This window comes from Borostomias antarcticus (assembly GCF_949987555.1).
Source record: "Borostomias antarcticus genome assembly, chromosome: 3".
In the NCBI taxonomy this organism is placed as follows: Eukaryota; Metazoa; Chordata; class Actinopteri; order Stomiiformes; family Stomiidae; genus Borostomias; species Borostomias antarcticus.
Genome location: NC_140236.1, coordinates 1,511,050 through 1,527,266, shown reverse-complemented (window position 1 = coordinate 1,527,266; position 16,217 = coordinate 1,511,050). Strand labels below are relative to the sequence as shown.

General features: G+C 48.6%; 1 protein-coding gene across 1 annotated transcript in view; it reads left to right on the top strand.

Annotated features, from left to right (window-relative positions):
• Window positions 1-15,891, top strand: part of larp4aa (La ribonucleoprotein 4Aa) — an 18,133-nt gene extending 2,242 nt beyond the window's left edge. The window contains exons 2-16 of the mRNA XM_084462086.1: window positions 1,058-1,184; window positions 1,333-1,491; window positions 1,576-1,663; window positions 1,993-2,129; window positions 2,641-2,744; window positions 3,372-3,482; window positions 3,571-3,624; window positions 3,974-4,183; window positions 4,468-4,568; window positions 7,635-7,853; window positions 9,991-10,042; window positions 10,397-10,555; window positions 11,766-11,935; window positions 12,451-12,676; window positions 13,148-15,891. Of these exons, the coding sequence (XP_084318212.1) occupies window positions 1,058-1,184; window positions 1,333-1,491; window positions 1,576-1,663; window positions 1,993-2,129; window positions 2,641-2,744; window positions 3,372-3,482; window positions 3,571-3,624; window positions 3,974-4,183; window positions 4,468-4,568; window positions 7,635-7,853; window positions 9,991-10,042; window positions 10,397-10,555; window positions 11,766-11,935; window positions 12,451-12,676; window positions 13,148-13,573 (2,343 nt within the window). The 3' untranslated portion in view covers window positions 13,574-15,891. The remainder of the gene's footprint in view (window positions 1-1,057; window positions 1,185-1,332; window positions 1,492-1,575; window positions 1,664-1,992; window positions 2,130-2,640; window positions 2,745-3,371; window positions 3,483-3,570; window positions 3,625-3,973; window positions 4,184-4,467; window positions 4,569-7,634; window positions 7,854-9,990; window positions 10,043-10,396; window positions 10,556-11,765; window positions 11,936-12,450; window positions 12,677-13,147) is intronic.
• Window positions 15,892-16,217: the final 326 nt, after the last annotated feature.

The following is a 16,217-nucleotide window of genomic DNA, read 5'->3' as shown; positions in this document are numbered from 1 at the left end:
AGTATGTATATAATTGACAGCCCAGTAAAACAATAGCACACCCTGTCACAGTTTCGTGCCATCGAATCGGGTAGCGGTTAGCATGGCCCGGTGCCAGACCTCATCTGAGACAGACAGCGTGGTTAATAAACGACTTAACACTATATCATTATAATGGCTTCTCACTGATGGGCTGCTGTTTGGCAGTGTCAAGAGGATCTGTGAGTAAAGGCATTCCCCAGTCATGTATGCATGCGGTCTGCCACACACTACAGACACACCCATTGAGTCGCTGTGCTTTCTTCCAACGGTGATGCTGTGTTTTGGTTGGGTTGGCATGTTTGCCCTAAATGCCTTATATTTGGGTTAGGGTTTTAGGGTTAGGGTGCTGTAAGAATTAGGGATGAAGTGATGTCGGCCTGGGTGATATAATTGCCCGATATTCAGGATATTTACGATGGTTTTTGTTTATATTGCCGATAAAATTAATTTGAAAATGCAGTGCTTTGCCTCTGATGCAGCTGACTGTCTATTCACTTCTCTGGTCTCATGTGATGCTCTGTCTATCGGTTATAATAGTTTTGCTTTTTTATTAGCTTTTATTTTGACGTTTTAACTGTTTTCAATTTCAGTTTTGTTTTAATAAGTTTTTAAAGCTGGTTAAGTTTAGAATTTTTGAAAATGCTTAGTTTTAGTTCATTTTAAATTTATTAATTTCAATATTATTATTATTATTTCTTCTGCTATCCTCGTGAGACCATCCTGAGCTCACGTTGTTTCACTCCGTGTGAAACAAACCATCTGGCGCACGTCAGGTTACTCCTGCTCAGGGACACAGCTAAAAACATGGAGGATAGATTTCATATCCTGCAAACACACGTTTTAGTTTTGTTTTTTGTAAAGACTTATGATTTTTATTTCTGTTAACTAAAATGTTTTTTGTGTGTTAGTTTTTGTTAACTATAATATATTTTATTTTTTAGCACTTTTAGGAATGGACTGGCCAAGGGCTCTTAAACATGCTGAACATGGGTCTCCTACAGCGTCTCTGAAATGGTGTTTTTCTCTGTTAATGAAGGTCACCTCCAAGGGTGGGGGTCTGAACCCCAACGCCAAGGTGTGGCAGGAGATCCCGGCGGCCGCCGGCCACGCCCCTGTCGATGGGTCGGACGCCGCCCAGTGGCCCCAGGCTGACATCACAGAGGGTGAGTGACAACGTGACATCCACCCAACAGAGAGCTACTCACATCCAACACTAGGCCATAATCACACAACGATGTGTGGAAGCCCTCCTAGAAAAAACAACAATAAAGCCCCACCTCCCCTCCCACTGACGTGCTGTTCTCAACCCAGGCTTCTCTGAGCCCTCCTCTTCCGGGTGTAAACCCTACCCCGCTGGGTTCACCCCCCTGGAGGACAGCAGCCCGGCGGCGGCCGCCGACGTCACCGTGAACGGCCTGGACCCCCCGGACCCGGACTTCCCCACCGCCGAGACCACCGTCGGGACCGCAGGTCAGTCACGTCAGGAGCGTAACGCAGGAAGACTACAGTTCCCAGGTGGCCCTGCTCTGACGCTGGCGGTGTTGTGTTCCTCAGTGGAGTCCAAGCTGGCGGAGGAGCAGCCGGTTCTGGAGGAGAACCTGAGGGAGTCACTGAAGAAGGAGTTGGAGTTCTACTTCTCCAGGTGAGCGCCAGATAAAAGGCTCTCCAGACCGGCGCTGTACTGAATCTCCTCGTCATTTCCTCAAAGTTCATTTTTAAAAATGTCTTCAGAATTATGATTTACAACTATGCCTGTTTAGACTGCAGATGCAAATTAGCTAATAGCTAAATCCGGCTTATTTACATGTTTGTTCATATATAGAGCTCTCTGTGTATGTAAACGTGTCCATTAATGTGCATTGTCCCGACGAAATAAACAAATAAAGTAAATGTTATTATTATTATTATTATTATTATTATTATGCCATATCATGTGCTCAGTGTGTTGTGGTTTTGTGTGGTGTGTTTTAGGGAGAACCTTTCCAAGGACCTGTACCTGATGTCCCAGATGGACAGTGACCAGTTCGTCCCCATCTGGACCATCGCCAGCATGGAGGGCATCAAGGCGCTGACCTCTGACATGGACCTCATCCTGGATGTGCTGAGGGGTACGTGGAGAACCTGTCATCTTGTTTGTGGAGAACTTGTCATCTTGTTTGTGTGAGGGTAGAGAATTAACGGTATGAACGTTTCACATTATGATTATAGTGACCCAAAGGATCAGGGTTATCAGTATTATCACGGTATTGTTAAAATTTGCAGAAAATGTTCAAAAACTACTGATACACACTGAGATCATTTCATCAGGTTTTATATTGAAAACCACAAATAAAATCAGCAGCACTACGGACCTTTTGCTTGCATAAACATAAAAATATTGCGTCTTGGAGACTGTTGGTAACTTTAGTTGATGCTGGACTGTATTTACAGACAGTTTTTCGAAGTGCGGTAATCAAACATGGTTTTAATGATAATTTTAGAGCGATAAATTTGTGAATTTTAGCGCGGTTTATCATTCTACGGGTTATAGTTCCATCCCTAGTGAGGGGCCTGTGGGCTTGTTGGATGGAAGGGGACACGTCGTTGAGGCTGACCTGTTGTGTCTTTCCTTGCCCTCAGCCTCTCCGATGGTACAGGTGGATGAGAAGGGCGAGAAGGTGCGCCCCAATCACAAACGCTGCATCATCATCCTGAGGGAGGTCCCAGAGACCACGCCCGTGGAGGTGAGACCAGCCGCTCTGTGGCCCCACAACATCACACGGTTCTTCTAGATCATGGGTTCCCAAACTCCATCAATGTGGGCCTCCCCTCTGAAAACAGTGACACACCCGCACCCCCCCAACCCCCCAGATTTGTCCATAAAAAAAACAAAAGACCTTTAAAATCACTTTTCATTCATAAAAACCATAGAAAATTCTAAAATAAAAAAACATGTTTTCCTTTTTTTTTCTAACCATCCCTCCGTTCCTCCCCTGAATTTCTATGGGGCCCCCCAGGGGTGGCCCCGCCTCACAGTTTGGGAATGCCTGTTCTAGATCATAGTCTCTCAACCCACTCTCTCTACCATCCCCTATCTGACCAGACTGCTTAATGAAAATGTATAACTTGATACCCCTCCTTTTTCAATTATGTTTAGCTTAATTGTTGATTACTGTACTGTATTTTCTACTGTTTATTTGTATTGTATTTTTAAATTGTAATAGGACATATAATCCTGTGTGAACATGATGCAAGTTGTCCTAATAACTCAAAACTCAGACTCAACGGGTTAGTGACTGGCACACCTCTAGTCAGAACAGTATTCTATTTAATTTTGTGATTTACTTATGATTTATTTTCCTCCCCCGCAGGAAGTGGAGGCCCTTTTTAAGAACGACAACTGTCCGAAGGTGATAAGTGTCGAGTTTGCGCACAACAATAACTGGTACATCACATTCCAATCAGACACCGACGCCCAGCAGGTAATGAGCCTCTCACAGCACAGCAGAGCTCAAACGGTCAAGATGGCGACAATAACCCACGTCTGACCTCGGCTTCCTCTCATTTCAGGCTCACAGATACTTGAGGGAGGAAGTGAAGACATTTCAGGGAAAACCAATTATGGTGAGTTCCTCTGCATTTATCAGATTCAGAGTTGGGGTTTGTTTTCTCGTACGAGGAGTTTGTCTAGGTGGATGGTGCACAGGATTTGCATATTAAAAAGCAGCATCAAGTAAGTGAAATATACACAATAGAAATCACGTAATAAGGGTGTGAAGCTATATGTGGCTATACATGATTATAGGCTATATTTGAGACCATTGAAAGGCTTATGTGTCATAAATAAACACAGAGAATGTACAGATAGCTGTAGTATTAGCGATCGAACCACCACCCGCATCAACACAGTCAAGATCTCTAATTTCCCTCTTCATTTTAAATTCTCCTTTTCCACGTTCGATCTTCATTCCAGGCGAGAATCAAAGCTATCAACACGTTCTTCGCTAAGAACGGCTACCGCAGCCTGGACAGCAGCATGTACACCCAGCAGACCCAGACCCAGTCGCAGTACAACTCGGCGCTCTATATGCAGCACGTCTACCCCCAGCAGCAGTACCCCCTCTACGGCGTGGTGCCCCAGACCTGGAGCCCCTCCCCGACACCCTACTTTGAGACCCCTCTGGTGAGAGACCAGACTCTCGCCGAAACCCGTCTGACTAAATCTAATCTCTCTGGAATATGTAGGGGTGGGTCGTATGCCCACCTCCCTTGTTCTCTGTAAAGCGCATTGTTGCCTCTGGGTATGAAATGCGCTATACAAATAAAGCTTTGATTGATTGATAATCTACATCAAGCCTAAACATTCAGATTGTCATGTTAAAATTGTGTGACGGTGACTTGATTGTAATTCACTGGTTTGTTGGAGGAAACTTGTCTAACATGTTTTTTAACTCTGTTTTTTCCCAGGCACCATTTCCCAACAGTGGCTTCGTCAACGGATTCAGCTCTCCTGGACATTACAAAACCTCCAGCTCTCTCAATATCTCTCGCCCCTTCAACCGGAACCGGTACGTCCTCAGAACCCGCCCGTGTGCTCGTGTGGTTCCGTCTCCTGTGGCGTTCTTGTCTATATACTCACAATCGTGATCGTATGTTTGTAAGCGTCCGTAAACGGGTGTAACTTACTGTACACCACCGGTCGGTGAGCTACGGGAGCTGAGAAGGGACATACTGTACCTCCTATGCTGTGTCGGGATTTTTAAGATCTTCACCCCCTGTCTTCTTACTGTCCCCACAGTGTCCCCCTCTATTCAAGAAAGAATGTAATAAATACCTTCAGGTACAAACATGCTTTATGATCAGCTTCACCGCTCCCCCCCCCCCCAACCCCCCCCCCTCCCAACCCCCCATCCCTCACCAACCCCCCATCCCTCACCATCTACAGAACACATGACTCAATCAAACATGCTTTATGATCAGCTTCACTACCCCCCCCCCCCCCCAAACCCCCCATCCCTCACCAACTACACAACAAATGACTCAATCAAACATCCTTTATGATCAGCTTCACCGCTACCCCCCCCCCCCCACCAACCCCCCCATCCCTCACCCACAACACACGACTCAATCAAACATCCTCTATGATCAGCTTCACCGCTCCCCCCCCCCCACCAACCCCCCCATCCCTCACCAACAACACAACAAATGACTCAATCCATAACTGGACCCCCCCCCCTCCCTCGGCTTAAAACATGACAATTTTGGGGGTTTTCCCAAGTCTGAGTAAGTCAACCTGAGTATCTGTCTCAGATCTTCCCTGCCTCCCGAACGGTGACCTCATCATCTCTGTCTCACATGTGACTGCTTCCCTTCACCCCTCTAACACGCTCATGTCCTCTAACACGCTCATGTCCTCCCTTCACCTCCTCTAACACGCTCATGTCCTCCCTTCACCCCTCTAACACGCTCATATCCTCCCTTCACCCCCTCTAACACGCTCATATCCTCCCTTCACCCCTCTAACACGCTCATGTCCTCCCTTCACCTCCTCTAACACGCTCATGTCCTCCCTTCACCCCCTCTAACACGCTCATGTCCTCTAACACGCTCATATCCTCCCTTCACCCCCTCTAACACGCTCATGTCCTCTCTTCACCCCCTCTAACACGCTCATGTCCTCTCTTCACCCCCTCTAACACGCTCATGTCCTCCCTTCACCCCCTCTAACACGCTCATGTCCTCTCTTCACCCCCTCTAACACGCTCATGTCCTCTTCACCCCCTCTTACACGCTCATGTCCTCCCTTCACCCCCTCTAACACGCTCATGTCCTCCCTTCACCCCCTCTAACACGCTCATGTCCTCCCTTCACCCCCTCTAACACGCTCATGTCCTCTGGTCTTTCATTTCATTCTTTATTATCCTTTTGTATCTAATCACAGCCATCTTGCTCCCCTCCCTCCACCTCCTTTCCTCTCCTCCTCTCCCTCCTCCTCTCCCTCCTCCTCAACCTCTCCCCCCTCCTCCTCTCCCTCCTCAACCTCTCCCCCCCCTCCTCTCCCTCCTCCTCCTCTCCCTCCTCAACCTCTCCCTCCTCCCTCCTCTCCCTCCTCAACCTCTCCCTCCTCCCTCCTCTCCCTCCTCAACCTCTCCCCCCTCCTCCTCTCCCTCCTCTCCCTCCTCCTCAACCTCTCCCCCCTCCTCCTCTCCCTCCTCCTCCTCTCCCTCCTCAACCTCTCCCTCCTCCCTCCTCTCCCTCCTCAACCTCTCCCTCCTCTTCCTCCTCCTCAACCTCTCCCCCCTCCTCCTCCTCCCTCCTAAACCTCTTCCTCCTACACTTCCTTCCTCCTCCCCTCCTCCATGTACTTTCTCCTGTCTCAATGAAACCATGCACCTCCTCATCTCTCCCAGTGAGCTCCCAGATTGAGATGTGAGGCTCCTAGACGAGGCCAGGAGCACAGATCAGTTTGAAGGGAGCAGGGAACGGATGAGTGAATGGATGAGTGAATGGATGAGTGAATGGATGAGGGAATGGATGAGGGAATGGATGAGGGAATGGATGAGGGAATGGATGAGGGAATGGATGAGGGAACGGATGAGGGAACGGATGATTAAGAGCAGCAGCTGCTTTGTCTTGTTTACTTTGCAAGTTCCCATTGCCAAGTCTTTACGATGTTTTTCATTTTCTTTGTATGGAACAGGATGATCCAAGTCACATTTCCCGATTCAGTTCACGACGCTCGTCTTCAGACTAACATTCACAAGACTAAGTCTTTCTCACTTGATATTTCTGCTGAGTGATTTAATGGGCACATTTCCAGCAGACCCTGGTCATTTAGCCTGGCTTTGCTCACATCAGTCTGGTCAATTAACCATTCAAACAGACTGTGGGCCAATCACAACCCTTTATCTAATATTGGGAGGGGTCTGATACAACCTTTAACCTCTGAATACGACTGACCCACGTTTCGTAGCTGATACATCGTAGGTCTGTCCAATCGCGCCCAAGGGCGTTTTGGTCTGACCGTTGATGACGCTCCTTGGAAATCAATAATAAACACAGGATTTTTTCCAGACCTTTCGCATTTTCCGCAAATTGGGTCTAGCGAAGCCAGGCTACGGCCATTTAGCAACAGAATTGCTACACAGTCTCATGTCGGTGCTTCTTTGACCTGTGAGTCATGAAGGAAATGTCCCTTGCACATCGGCTGCATGTCGGCACAAGAGGTGATGTTGACGCTGCATGCTGCCGTCTGTATCGCCTCCCCGATAGTCCGGCTCCAGCTGTGCCTCTAAGGCTGGTTCACACCGGGCGCAAATTTTCCCTGCGGCGCGGCGAGTTTACATAGAAAGTCAATACAATTCGCGTGAACTGGGCGGCGGGCGCCGCAAATCGCAGAACTCGGCGGCCAGGATTCGCCGCGCGGCGACATTCGCAAAAGTTCACTTTTTTTTTTAAAACTTTCTGCGGCGGATTCGCGCGGCGACCCATTGATCCCACGGCGAGATTGGGCGAACTGGGCGGCGCGAATTTTCTCGCCGCGCCCGGTGTGAACACAGCATAAGGCCCTGCTTTCACTGTCCTAAATCTTGAGGCGTACCTCTGCTCACTCTCCTCCCCCCCCCCTCCGACAGGAACCACGTGAAGCCCCAGGTGAGGCCGGGCGAGGCGGCCCCCGCGTCTGTGGCCCCGGTCCCCCTGGAGAGCCTGACTGGCCTGCGCAGCCCCCAGCCACCCAGCGCCGCCGGCCCCCCCATACCGGCCCCCGCAGACCTGGGCTCCGCCTTCCCGCACCTCCCATCCTCCTCCTCCTCGGACCCCAGCGACGACGCCGGCATGGCGGGGCGCGGAAGGTGAGCACGCCGCCTCTGAGGGGGGTCGAGGGTTTGGGGATCTTAGGGGGGGGAGAGCCTGAGGATTTGGGGGTGGAGAGCTTAAGGGTTTGGGGGTCTGACCCCATGGAAGAATTTTAGATCATCATCACCTCTTTTTCTGTATGGCGTTCAGTTTAGAAGTGTTTTATTCATCATGGTAGATTTTGAGATGTAGTAGTAGCAGTGGTTGAGGATGAGGAGGAGGAGGATGATGATGATTTACCCTCAGAACAGACCTGATGATGAGAACATACTGCGCATAGAGGGAATGCAAGCTGTGGAGGAGAACGGCTTTGGGTCTCTCTCTCTCTCTCTCTCTCTCTCTCTCTCTCTCTCTCTCCCCTCATCCTTAATCTCCTCTATCCTCTCTTCCTCCTCGTTCCCCCTCCCTCCCCTAAGTTGTGATCCCCCACACTTGTCCCGATGAGCGCCAAGATTATGAGATCTGAGGGTCTTTGTTCGAGGAGAGGAGAGGAGAGGAGGAGGGGGGGGGGGGGGGTTGAGCAGACCTATTTTCTGAAGCCAGACAGCAGCTCTCAAGTTTGATCTATGTTCTCATTCCGGCACCATCTCTCTTTTTCATATCCTGTCATCACTACAAAGAAAACAATAGAAAAAAGACCCGACAGTCCATAGAAAAACAGCCAAGTACATCACAAAGTACATCACAAGCACATGTCTTTGTCCGTCCATAAAGTAGGACACTCTCCACAGAACATGTCTCTCCACAGAACATGTCTCTCCACAGAACATGTCTCTCTCCACAGAACATGCGTCTCTCTCCACATGCGTCTCTCTCCACAGAACATGCGTCTCTCTCTCCACAGAACATGCGTCTCTCTCCACAGAACATGCGTCTCTCTCTCCACAGAACATGCGTCTCTCTCTCCACAGAACATGCGTCTCTCTCCACAGAACATGCGTCTCTCTCTCCACAGAACATGCGTCTCTCTCTCCACAGAACATGCGTCTCTCTCTCCACAGAACATGCGTCTCTCTCTCCACAGAACATGCGTCTCTCTCCACAGAACATGCGTCTCTCTCCACAGAACATGCGTCTCTCTCCACAGAACATGCGTCTCTCTCCACAGAACATGCGTCTCTCTCTCCACAGAACATGCGTCTCTCTCTCCACAGAACATGCGTCTCTCTCTCCACAGAACACGCGTCTCTCTCTCCACAGAACACGCGTCTCTCTCCACAGAACATGCGTGTCTCTCTCCACAGAACATGCGTCTCTCTCTCCACAGACCATGCGTCTCTCTCTCCACAGAACATGCGTCTCTCTCCACAGAACATGCGTCTCTCTCCACAGAACATGCGTCTCTCTCCACAGAACATGCGTCTCTCTCCACAGAACGTGCGTCTCTCTCTCCACAGAACGTGCGTCTCTCTCTCCACAGAACGTGCGTCTCTCTCTCCACAGAACAGGCGTCTCTCTCCACAGAACATGCGTCTCTCTCTCCACAGAACATGCGTCTCTCCACAGAACACGCGTCTCTCTCCACAGAACATGCGTCTCTCCACAAGTTAGGGTTCATATCAGAAGCTTTTCAAACGGGTGAAGTATTTGCCTCGTGTGCTAATACTTACTGTACATCCAAACTCCCACAACGTTTTAAGGACTTATTTTCGAATGCTGCCACTTTTGCCATCTTGACGATCCGTTCTTGGACTGAAGGAAAGTCCCTCAGTCTTCCGACCCCGGAGAAGAATTTGTCTGCCTGCCCTGATACTAGTTTAGTTAGGACCCAACTTCTAGTACGCGTGTCTCCCGTTAAGACTAATCCATCACCTGAAAGAAATAGTCTGGTGTTGAATGGAATTTGGGTCTCTAAAATCTCAGATTATCATATTATCTTAGTCCAAAATGATTGAATTTTGTCAGGACCATTAAAAAATGTGGTGTCTTTTAATCCGACTCTAACCAATCATGAGGGCGTCCAGTGAAAGCGCTGTGTATTGGGGACCAGTGAAAGCGCTGTGTATCGGGGCCCAGTGAAAGCGCTGTGTATTGGGGCCCAGGGAAAGCGCTGTGTATTGGGGCCCAGGGAAAGCGCTGTGTATTGGGGCGCTGTCTCTAAGCCCCTCCCCCTCCACCCCTTCTCCCTTCCAGAAGGAGCACCTATAGAGGCACGCGCAGGAGAAGAGAGGACGACCGGATCACGGTACGGACATGTTCCACACCGGGTTGAATATGACCGCTGTGTTCACTATCTAGACATGACTTACTATGATGTCCGTCCTGTGTGTGTGTGTGTGTACAATACACTTAGCATACACACAGATGCATGTAGCTGATGTATATAAAAGATTAGACTAGATTAGCTGATATATATATATATAGATTAGACTAGATTAGTTGATATATATATATATATATGAGATTAGACTAGATTAGCTGATAGTTATTCATGGGTCCAGATTGCGACCACACAGCTGCCCCTTTGGTCAGTGTGTTTTTTGTATTGTTAAAGTTGTTCCCTCATCCTGACTCCTCCCCCCCCCCGTCCCGTCCTCAGAGGCCTGTACCCCTGGCGGAGGTGAAGGCGCCGCCCCCCAAGTTTGACCTGGCCGCCACCAACTTCCCCCCCCTGCCCGGGTGTGTGGTCAGCACGCAGGGGGAGACGGTGCTGGAGACCAGGATGTCCGACGTCGTGCGCGGGCTCAACCGGGACAAGGTAAGACCCCCGGGCCCACCAACTCACTGGCCTGAACACTGACCAACACTTCACACTGACCCACACTCAACACTGACCCACACTTAACACTGACCAACACTTAACACTGACCAACACTCAACACTGACCCACACTCAACACTGACCCACACTCAACACTGACCAACACTTAACACTGACCAACACTTAACACTGACCCACACTTAACACTGACCAACACTGAACACTGACTCACACTTAACACTGACCAACACTTAACACTGACTCACACTTAACACTGACCAACACTTAACACTGACCCACACTTAACACTGACCCACACTTAACACTGACCAACACTTAACACTGACTCACACTCAACACTGACCCACACTTAACACTGACCCACACTTAACACTGACCAACACTTAACACTGACCAACACTTAACACTGACCCACACTTAACACTGACCAACACTTAACACTGACCAACACTTAACACTGACCCACACTTAACACTGACCAACACTTAACACTGACTAACACTTAACACTGACCAACACCTAACACTGACCAACACTTAACACTTCACCCTCGTGGACCCATCTATCCTATCTCTCTCTCTCTCTCTCTGTGTGTCTGTCTTCTCTCTCTCTCTCTCTCTGTCTTCTCTGTCTCTCTCTCTCGTTCTCTCTCTGTCTCTCTCTCTGTCTCTCTCTCTCGTTCTCTCTCTCTGTCTTCTCTCTGTCTCTCTCTCTCTGTCTCTCTCTCTCTCTCTCTCTCTCTCTCTGTCTTCTCTCTCTCTCTGTGTGTGTCTGTCTTCTCTCTCTGTCTTCTCTTTCTCTCTCTCTTTCTCTCTCTCTCTCTCCTCTCTCTCTCTGTCTCTCTCTCTCTCTCTCTCTCTCTCTCTGTCTTCTCTCTCTCTCTGTCTGTCTTCTCTCTCTCTCTCTCTCTCTCTCTCTGTCTTCTCTCTCTCTCTGTCTGTCTTCTCTCTGTCTCTCTCTCTCTCTGTCTCTCTCTCTCTCTCTCTCTCTGTCTCTCTCTGTCTCTCTGTCTCTCTCTCTCTCTCTCTCTCTCTGTCTCTCTCTCTCTCTCTCTCTCTCTCTCTCTCTCTACATACATAGTTTCATGTCATTGTCATATGTATTGAGTGTGTATGTAATGATGCCGGTGGGTGTTGACTCTCTCAGTCTGTGTGATCAGTTCTTCACCGCCCATGTTTTCCCTGCAGACTGAACAAGCCCACAAGGAAGCCAGCGTGAGCGCGGCTCCAGGTCCAGTCCCAGGTCCAGCACCAGGCCCAGGCCCGGCCCCGGGCCCCGAGGAGCCGGCGTCTGTCCCCAGCCCCGCCCCACCTGCTGGCAAACCTGCTGTCCAACCCCACGGACCGTCTGCCCCCAGGTAGGGTCACCTCCGGACCGACTCCGCTCCCTGTCCGGTGCTCTGTTCCCCCTCTAGCCTAGACTGGGCTGCTTTAGGGCCGACCTCCTGGACTGAGGCCTGGTTTGGGGAAATGTAGGCTCTCTTGGTACAAAGCTTTGCTGTACTTTAGATTGCTATTCTTGCACTTTGCCTTCAGCACTAGATTATGCTCTTAGTCACTTGTTTTAGAAAGAAGATGCACTTGTGAGTTCTGGTGAGTAGTAGAACATTGGCTTTTCCTACGTTAAATGCTATTATTGTAAGTCGCTTTGGATAAAATCATCAGCTTAATTACTAATGTAAAAAAAAAAATGTAATGGAACAATAGGACCTGAAGACTTTTTTTGTGATAAATTATTATATCATTATAGGCTATATATATATATATATAAAAAAAAAGGGTTAGACATTCTATAAAAACTATACTAATACAAAATGTATGCCTATACAATGTACAATTCTCTCAAACATCCTGTGTTATTTTCATCCCTCAGCGTGGCCCATCAGGAGAAGAGGGCGGAGCGGGTCGAGCCCCCTGCCCCTAAGGTGACCCCCCACCCGACCCCCGCCCCCTCCACGGCCAGCCAGCCCCCCTCCGCACCGCCCGCACCTGGCCCCAAGCCTCAGCCCACCCCCGCGCCCGCCACCCCCAGCCCCCTGGCCGCCGCCACCCCCGCCCCCCCCACCGCCACGACCCCCACCACCCCCACCCCGGCACTGGTAAGACCTGCAGGTCCCTCCGTTCACCGATACCAGAACATCCTGCTTCACTCATGTTTAATCACTGACTGCCTTGTTCCATTCTTGTGACGTTACTGTTTTCATGCTGAATTCCTGTCCCATTCAGTTTATTACTGTTGAACCATTTATTACATTTTTATTTACTGTTCTTTTCCCCCAGGAGTAGAAGCAGATGTCCCGGCACTCACGAATTAATATAAAAATAAAAACTTTATTGGACAACAAGTGGGACGTTTCGCCTTTATCAGCATATATGGCATGAAGCCGAAACATCCCACTTAAATAATAAAGTTTGTTTTCATATTAGTTTGTGAGTGCCGGGACATCTGCTTCTCTTCATGGTCCTGACCCAGGCGCCCGTCACCTCCTCCAAACTTGTTATTTGGGAGTAGTGCTCACTTTCTCACCGTTTTCTTTCTCACATTCTCACCGTTTTCCTTTTTTTCCCAGGAGCCCCGCAAGCTCAGCTATGCCGAGGTGTGCCAGCGACCGCCCAAGGACCCGCCTCCCCCCGCCCCGGGCCCCGCCCCCACCCCGACCCCCCCCTCCTCCTCCGGCAGCGCGTCAGGCCAGCCGCTGCGCGAGCTGCGCGTCAACAAGGCCGAGGACCCGGGGTCCTCCGGGGGGGGTCCGGGGGACCGGCCGGAGAAGAGCCACGACAGAGAGGGGGGGTGGGAGTGCAAGGAGAGCCGGCCCCCCCGCGGCGGCGGCGGCGGCGACCCCCAGGGGTACTACCGCAGCAACGGACCCCGAGGCACCGGAGGCCTCAAGTTCCGCGAGCAGAGACGCCCCCCGCCAGCCCGACGCAGCTCCCCCCAGGGGGGGCCCCGACACACGGGCAAGGAGCAGAACATCCCCCCAATATCGCCAAAGTAAAACTCCATATGAATGAAAAAAAGAAATGTATGAGTATATACATGGATATATATATATATATAAATATATAAATATATAAAAATGAATAACATATAAAAGCAACAACCTTAATGGTAGCCACCCCTCCTGCCTGGAACGTGTCCAAAGAAAAGCTTTTGAAATGACAATAATGAAATGGAGGCCGGGACATCCAGGACACGGGGGGGCAAAAAGTACCATCTGAAGATGTGAACTTTGAGAGAGTGATTTGAAAGGACCCCCCACACCCAAAAAAAAAAATCTCATTAGGCCTCCGGCAAATTCAACACTGAATGAATTAAACGTCAGTGTGATTTGTGTGGAGGCCGCTCCCTTTCCAACCCTGCCTGGAGGGCTGAGGCACTGGGCCCCCTGCCTTTTGATTTTAAAGATTCGATGTTGGTCTGTAAGGAAAATATGCACTAAGACGAAAACATGCATATACGTCATGTACATATACGAGATATACGAGATATCACTAACACGCAACGAGACGACCGTTTTGCTTTCTGGTGTGCTTAGGGTTGCAGGAATGACTGAAGGTTTAACCGAGGCGCACGTGTGTGTGTGTGTATATGCGTTGATTGTGAAGCAAGCAGATTGAAGTGCTACAGTTTGCTGTTGCACTGCCCCCCCCCCCCCCCTCTCGTTCATGAAATGGCTAATTCTGATTCCGTATGCATTTGGAATCCGTGTCCATAAATTGGGCAGTTTGGCTCCTCTAAATAATGTATATTCATGAAATGTGTAATACGATGATTTTTTTTTTTAGTAGCCTGGCTAATGATTGGCTCATATTTATCTGTCAGAAGTCGGAGCTATTGGTGACGAAGCCACAGGTTTTCAGAAGGGTGGTTGTTTGTTTTATGCAGATTTGGGAGGCGTCTGCTCCGGCGTGTTGGCCGTTCTTAGCCTGTTATTCTGGTCCTAAACTGCTCATTTTTTCTTTTCTTTCATCTCTGATATATTTCCTGATGATTCTGGACCCACGCACCCTAAATGATTGAGAACATTCACTCTGATGATCAGTCAGGCTCTCTGTTTATAACTCACTTCTCACCGTGGGAGGATCCATTGTTTTGAAATGGGGAATAGATTGGTGGTCAGGTGTGACGGTAGGGTGGTCAGGTGTGACTAGGCTGGTCAGGTGTGACGGTAGGGTGGTCAGGTGTGACGGTAGGTTGGTCAGGTGTGACTAGGTTGGTCAGGTGTGACTGTACGCGCGCTTGGCAATATTTGGCTCCTCTCTACTTCACATCAACGCAGGATATCCAGGTTCAGTCGCATATATTTTTGTGTATTCTTAAAATGACTAGTATCAGACGTAGGCTGAAGAGTGCTGTTAGCTGAGAGATTGGCGGCTCTATATATTTGGCAGCCAAGTTAAGGGTTAAACAATATCAGACCACTTCCATGTGCTTTGTGCCAGCAGCCTCAGATCATAGTGGACTTGATAGGTTGAAGCTTTGAATTGTGTCGGTGCGGTCAGCTAAGTGTAGTCATTTGGGGGGCTTTGGTCCAGTTAAACTGGACGTCAGAACTTGTAGAGGTGTAGTTGCCTATGCTATATCGTATTAACCCTTCACTAGAGATGTGGGGAGGAATGTACTTGTTCCAGTGCTAACCGTAAAGGGAAGGCATTTGTCAAAAACAGGTATCCACCACAGGTTGTTTGTGCTTTTTTTTTTTTAGGGTGAGTTTGCTGTTTAATTTGGAAAAAACATGACAGATTTACTTAATATTGCAGTTTGACTCACTGTATGTATTGCTTTTTAAATTGTATTTATTTTAATTTTAATCCTACTGTGCAACGCTTTTTCCAATCTTGGTAGGCTGGTTTCCCCAAAGGTGTGCGAAATCACATTGGCAAAGAATCACTCATATGACCTCTGTGTATTGTTTAAGATTTCAGGTGAGAATACTTGATGCGTTGACTTTGGGGTTTAGTAATGCAGTTTGAGTAACCAATCACTGGGGCCGTTTTGTTTTCATTAATGAGTATGAGCAGCTAGTAATCTAGTGTAATGAAATAAATGCACTAACTTGTTTGGAAAAAAAGAGAGAATCTTACTGTTAAGTAATGTGAAATCATTTTAGAAGCATATGGTAATGCTATTGTTGTTGACAGGCTTGCGAAAATCTACAGGAATAGCTTCTTTTTTTTTCTCCATAATGTTTGGGTTATTTTCTGTTAATTTTTGGGTTGGGTGGCAAAAGAGGAAATAGTTAATGGATCAATTAAGTGTTTGAGACACTAAATTCTAGAACTCTGGATGAAATGTCACCAAAAAAAATAAATTATTTTGATTTGGCTCCCGAGTCCTGTGTCCTATATTTTGTGTGTGAAGTACTTGTGGGTGAAACTACATTTTGCATTGATAATATTTTGTCAAACGGGCAGCGAACACACAGTGGCCACTTTATTAGGTAAAGAAATGATCATAGAACCCGGCGCACTCTGCTCGAAAAAAATCATTTTATTCCTTTAAATGTGATCACAAGTGGGTGTCAACTCGTTACACTCCGTTGAGTCAAGTTTGGAGTGGGTGGATTGGAGGGTCTGGACCCAGTCTGATCTAACACTGTTATACATCCATGGTAAGAAGTCCCTTTCAGTCTGATCTAA